The 5496-nt window shown below is 39.1% G+C and overlaps 1 protein-coding gene across 2 annotated transcripts in view; it reads left to right on the top strand.

The window, feature by feature from the left end:
• The window catches only part of Aff4 (AF4/FMR2 family member 4), an 86046-nt gene that overhangs the window by 48615 nt on the left and 31935 nt on the right, over window positions 1-5496 (top strand). For both annotated transcript variants that reach the window (XM_013347199.2, XM_005350097.3), the window contains 2 exons: window positions 1632-1668; window positions 4561-4609. In XM_013347199.2, coding sequence (XP_013202653.1) covers window positions 1632-1668; window positions 4561-4609 — 86 coding nt within the window. The remainder of the gene's footprint in view (window positions 1-1631; window positions 1669-4560; window positions 4610-5496) is intronic.

Genomic DNA, 5496 nt, shown 5'->3' with positions numbered 1-5496 from the left:
AGCTCTTGTAGACCAGGCTGGTCTCGAACTCACAAAGATCCGCCTGCCTCTGCCTCCCAAGTGCTGGGATTAAAGGCGTGCGCCACCACCGCCTGGCCATAGATGGTTTTTAAACATAAAGCAAAGAAAGCCAGCCTACAAACCACAATTCCAGAGAACTTAGACAACAATATGGACACTAAGAGAGACTACATGGATCTACATGGGAAGTAGAAAGTAGAAAAAGACAAGATCTCCTGAGTAAATTGGGAGCATGGGAGGAGGGGAGAGACAGGGAAGGGAACAGAGAAAAATGTAGAGCTCAATAAATATCAATAAAAAAGAAAAAAAAGAACAAAAGATACTAAGGACAGGGTGGGAAGGAAGAGTGACATGGAACACCCATGTGGACGCTTTATTTTTTTTTAACAGAGAAATAGTATATTTTCAATGTATTATAGATTATACAGCTTTTTATCCTGGAACTCGCTTTGTAGACCAGCCTGGCCTCAAATTCACTAACATTTATTTTTGTCTAGTATACTTTTTTTTTTTTTTAGAACAGGCTGTCCTTGGACTCATTATATAGTTGAAGATGCCCTTCAATTTCCAGTATTCCGGCTTCTACTTCCAAAGTACTGGCATTACAATTATGAACCAAAACACTTGGTTTATGGGGTTTGGATGATTGAACCCATGTTTCATGTATGCTAGACAAGTACTCTATCGACTAAGCTAAATCCCTAGCTCTTTCCTCTTTGGGGTACTGGGAATTGATGCCAGGACCTTGAATATGGTGAACAAGTGCTATCTACTACTTATTTACACCTGTAGTCCAAACAGTTTTTCAAGACCAAGAATCAAAGATTTATTTTTACTTAAAAGTATGTGTAGTGGCACATGCTTTTAATCCCAGCACTAGGGAAGCAGAGGCAGAGGTGGATCTCTGTGAGTTTGGGGTCAACCTGGTCTACAGAGTAAGTTTCAAAACAGGCTCCAAAGCTATAGAGAAACCCTGTCTTGAAAAAAAAAAAAAAAACAAGGCCAGGTGGTGGGGGCGCACACCTTTAATCCCAGCACTCGGGAGGCAGAGGCAGGTGGATCTCTGTGAATTTGAGGCCAGCCTGGTCTACAAGAGCTAGTTCCAGGACAGGCACCAAAACTACAGAGAAACTCTGTTTCGAAAAACCAAACCAAACAAAAAGTATGTGTGTGTGGTATATGCAAATGGCCTCAGGTGCTCAATTAGACTATGAGAGGGTGCTATATCCCTTAGAACTGAACTTACAGAGGGTTGTGATCCACCCAACATAGATGGGTGCCAACTGAACTCAGATCCTCAGCATGAGCTTGCTCTTAACACTGGGACATTTTTCTAGCCCAAGACCAAAAATCTTGAAATTGCTTGAACTCTATAGGTCTCTGAATTAGATTATGAATATTTCGGGTGATGCTGAAAAGAAACAGGCTCTTGGTGGCTTTGTGCTATTTCTGTAAGGTCTGGTAGAGTTTATTGTTTAGAGCCATTACATTCTTTCAGTACTTTCTCTTTCATACATGTTGAAGTATTTTAATCACTTGAAGCTTTTCCCAACTAATGGATCTTTCTTTGATGCCATCATTTTGTGTAACTTTATGTTCTTTTCTCTTAGGAGTCTCAGCAGTCTAACTTTGGCTCTGGAGAACAAAGTAAGTATTTCTTTCTTGCTGGTTTTCAGGTTAGCCTATTTATTGGACCTTTTCTCATATAGCCGTGTCTTATAATACTTTTAAATTTTTTACATGTCTTACTCTGATTTTTGTGATCTGATTTAAAAAAAAAAAATAGAAAGCTATACTAGGTGTTGGTGGCATACACCTTCAATCTTCGCACTTGTGGGGTAGAGGCAGGTGGATCTCTGTGAGTTCGAGGCCAGTCTGGTCTACAAGAGCTAGTTCCAGGACAGGCTCCAGAGCTACAGAGAAACCCTGTCTCGAAAAACCAAAAAAAGAGAGAGAGAGAGAGAGAGAGAGAGAGAGAGAGAGAGAGAGAGAGAGAGAGAAAGAAAGCTGAGCTGAGTCTTAAGAAAACTCAAGAACTATATAGGTCATTAAAAATCAAAATAAGCTGAACATGGTGTTGCAAACCTTTAGTCCCTACCTGTACTTAGGAGGCGGAGGCAGGTGAATCTCTGTGAATTTAAGGCCAGCCTGGTCTACATAATAAATTCCAGGCTAGCCAGGCCTATGTAGAGAGTGACCCTGTCTTAAAATAAAATAAAATAAATAAACTTATTTAAACTAATAGTTGAAATTTCATAAAATCAGTTTGCTGGTCACCTCACAATGTCAAGGGCCATTCTTTTTTTTTAATATTTATTTATTATGAATACAATATTCTGTCTGTGTGTATGCCTGCAGGCCAGAAGAGGGCACCAGACCCCATTACAGATGGTTGTGAGCCACCATGTGGTTGCTGGGAATTGAACTCAGGACCTTTGGAAGAGCAGGCAATGCTCTTAACCTCTGAGCCATCTCTCCAGCCCCAAGGGCCATTCTTTCTTTCCACTTCCTTCATGGTGCTGGTTTTGTGGTGATAAAACTGTAGGCAGGTATGATCATGCTAGTAATACTGCAGGCTCCTTATGCATTTCCTATTCATTCTTCCTGAGTCTTCTGATCTGGACAGAAAGCTTGGTATCCTCTGCAGCCTCATGCTCACCTTCATTCTTCATTTCTCAGAGCTCTTGTGGAAGATGACCGCAGAGAATGCGCATAACCAAGAGATGTGCTCACTGATAGTGATGAGGTCAGGGCCACTGCAGGTGTTTGGGTGTTGTTGTGTACTCTGAACAACAGTTTATTAGATAGATTTATGCTGGTGTAAGAGTATTCTGAAAAATAAAAATAAGATTTTTTTACCTTTACTAGTTGGTTGTGTGTGTGTGTGTGTGTGAGAGAGAGAGAGAGAGAGAGAGAGAGAGAGAGAGAGAGAGAGAGAGATGTTTAAATGCAAGGATAAGCCAAGAATTTATCTCTTTGTCTATAGAGCAAGTTCTAAGACAACCAGAGCTGTTTCACAGAGAAACCTTGTCTTGGAAAAAAATCTTCTATGTTTACATATTTATCATATGTGTAAGAGGTATGGGAATACCACAGTAGACATGCAGAGATCATGAGACAACTTTTAGCAGTCAGACATAACATCTGTATGTCTATTTAGTTCTACCTTACAACTATATCTATCTATCTATCTATTTATTTATTTATTTTTTGAGACAAGGTTTCTCTGTAGATTTGGAGCCTGTCCTGGAACTAGCCTGTCCTGGAGTGCAGGGATTAAAGGCGTAAACCACCATTGCCTGGCCTTGACAGTGGTTTTTGAAGCAGGGTTTCACTGTGTAGCCCTGACTGTACTCAGAGACCCTTCTGCCTCTGTCCTTGGAGTGCTAGGATTAAAGGCATTCATCACTGCACCCAACTTTGACACGATGTGCTCAAAATAACTAGCTATAAACCAAAACTTTTTAGTTTTCTCTTAAGAATATTGTTTCATTATTTTTGCTTTACCTTCATTTACTTCTCCAGTGTTTAATTATGGCAGACAGGATCATAAACTTCATCTGTTTTTTTTATTACTTTATATTTTTCACTGGATTTATTTATTCTTATTTGGGGGGGGGGCAGTCCTGGCCCTCAGGCCTATGAGCTACCTCCCAGGGTATAACAGCTGTGCCAGTCATTAGTTGGCCATTCCCACAATTTTTTTTTACCATCTTTCCCCAATACCTGATTTATTTTCAATGTTTTTCAGTATGTATTCTAGTTTATTCTTTTACAATATTAAAACCATGTTACATGAAATAATTAAAGTTATTTAATTAGTCTTCTGCTAATGGACATGTGTTTTGTTTCCCAGCTTTTGTTGTTAAAGCTGTGCTTTTATAATACTGGATGTGGTGATACTCACTTATAATTCTGACTTTGGGACAGCTGAGACAGAGAGATTGCAAGTTCAAGGCCAGTGCAGGCTCTGCATTGTGAATTTGGGCCAACCTGGGCTGTGTAATGAGATCCTATCTCCAGAAAATATAAATAAATCCATATTATTATTAATATCGTGTCTATATGTGTGTGTGATCATTCCTCCAGATACTGGGTAGATTCCTTTCTTTGAATAGATCAGTAGCAGGATAGTTACAGTATTTTTTTTAATATTTATTTATTTATTATGTATACAATATTCTGTCTGTATGCCTGAAGGCCAGAAGAGGGCGCCAGACCTCTTTACAGATGGTTGTGAGCCACCATGTGGTTGCTGGGAATTGAACTCAGGACCTCTGGAAGAGCAGACAATGCTCTTAACCACTGAGCCATCTCTCCAGCCCCCAGTAGTTACAGTATTGATAAGGTAATGTGAATGCATTGCCTTCTAAAATGACTGTGCAAGATCATTGCTTATGAGAATGCCTGTGTCTTCTGACCACTGTGTGCAATTTATTTATTTTGATTTATATTTTTGAAAAATAGACATTTTATATAGACATTTTATAATCTAAATAACCAATTTCAATCGCTCACTTCTATATCTTTTTGTTTTAGAAAGATACAATGCTTCTGCTAAAACATCAAATGGGCACCAGTCAAAATCGTAAGTTTATTGCTTAATGAGTATCTTTTTTCCCTAGAAGTTATCTATAATAGCTGGATATTTTAAATGCTATAAATATTACCCTTTTGCTTTTTACAATTTTAAATTAACCATTTATATTTTGTATGTGGATATGTATGCATGTGGAAGTCAGAGGACAACTTGTGGAAGTCATTCTCTGACCTGGGTTAAGTTCAGGTTGTTGGGTATAGTGGCAAGCCCGTTTACCCACTGAGTCATTTCATTGAACTCTGCTTTTCAGTGTGAAATCAGAGGCCTTGTGCATGATAAGCTCACACTTTACTATTGAACTACATACATCTCTGTACAGAAACACTAATGTTTGTGGCAGACATAAGCTAACTGTAAAAGTCCAGAGAGTGCATTGTAGAGTTTATGTCCTACGTACTCAGTTTTGTCATAAACTATAAAAGCTATATAGATCACAGACATGGCTGTGTTCTATCTAATAATACTAACTTTGTTGTTTTGTTTTTTGAGACCAAATCTCATGGTATCTGGGCTGTAGTCAAGCTCACCATATGTGTTCAAGACTGACATGAACTTGGTCCTTTTGCCTCCACCTCCCAAGTATTCAGATTATATATAGGCAAATACCTGGGTTTTCTCTTTTTTGTGGTGGTAGAAATCCAGGTTCTTTCACATGTTAGGCAAGTATCATACCACTGAGCAATATCTCCAGTCCAATTAAAATTTATTTACAAAATAGCAGTGGAAAACTGGCTATGGAAATATAAAGCATGAACTCACAAAGGGATAAAAACCAATTTATTAGCCGGGCAATGGTGGCGCACGCCTTTAATCCCAGCACTCGGGAGGCAGAGGCAGGCGGATCTCTGTGAGTTCGAGACCAGCCTGGTCTACAG

The sequence above is a fragment of the Microtus ochrogaster genome, chromosome 7 (genome assembly GCF_000317375.1).
Source record: "Microtus ochrogaster isolate Prairie Vole_2 chromosome 7, MicOch1.0, whole genome shotgun sequence".
Classification (NCBI taxonomy): Eukaryota; Metazoa; Chordata; class Mammalia; order Rodentia; family Cricetidae; genus Microtus; species Microtus ochrogaster.
Note: the sequence above shows the minus strand (reverse complement) of the source record. Positions and strands in the feature narration are given on the sequence as shown.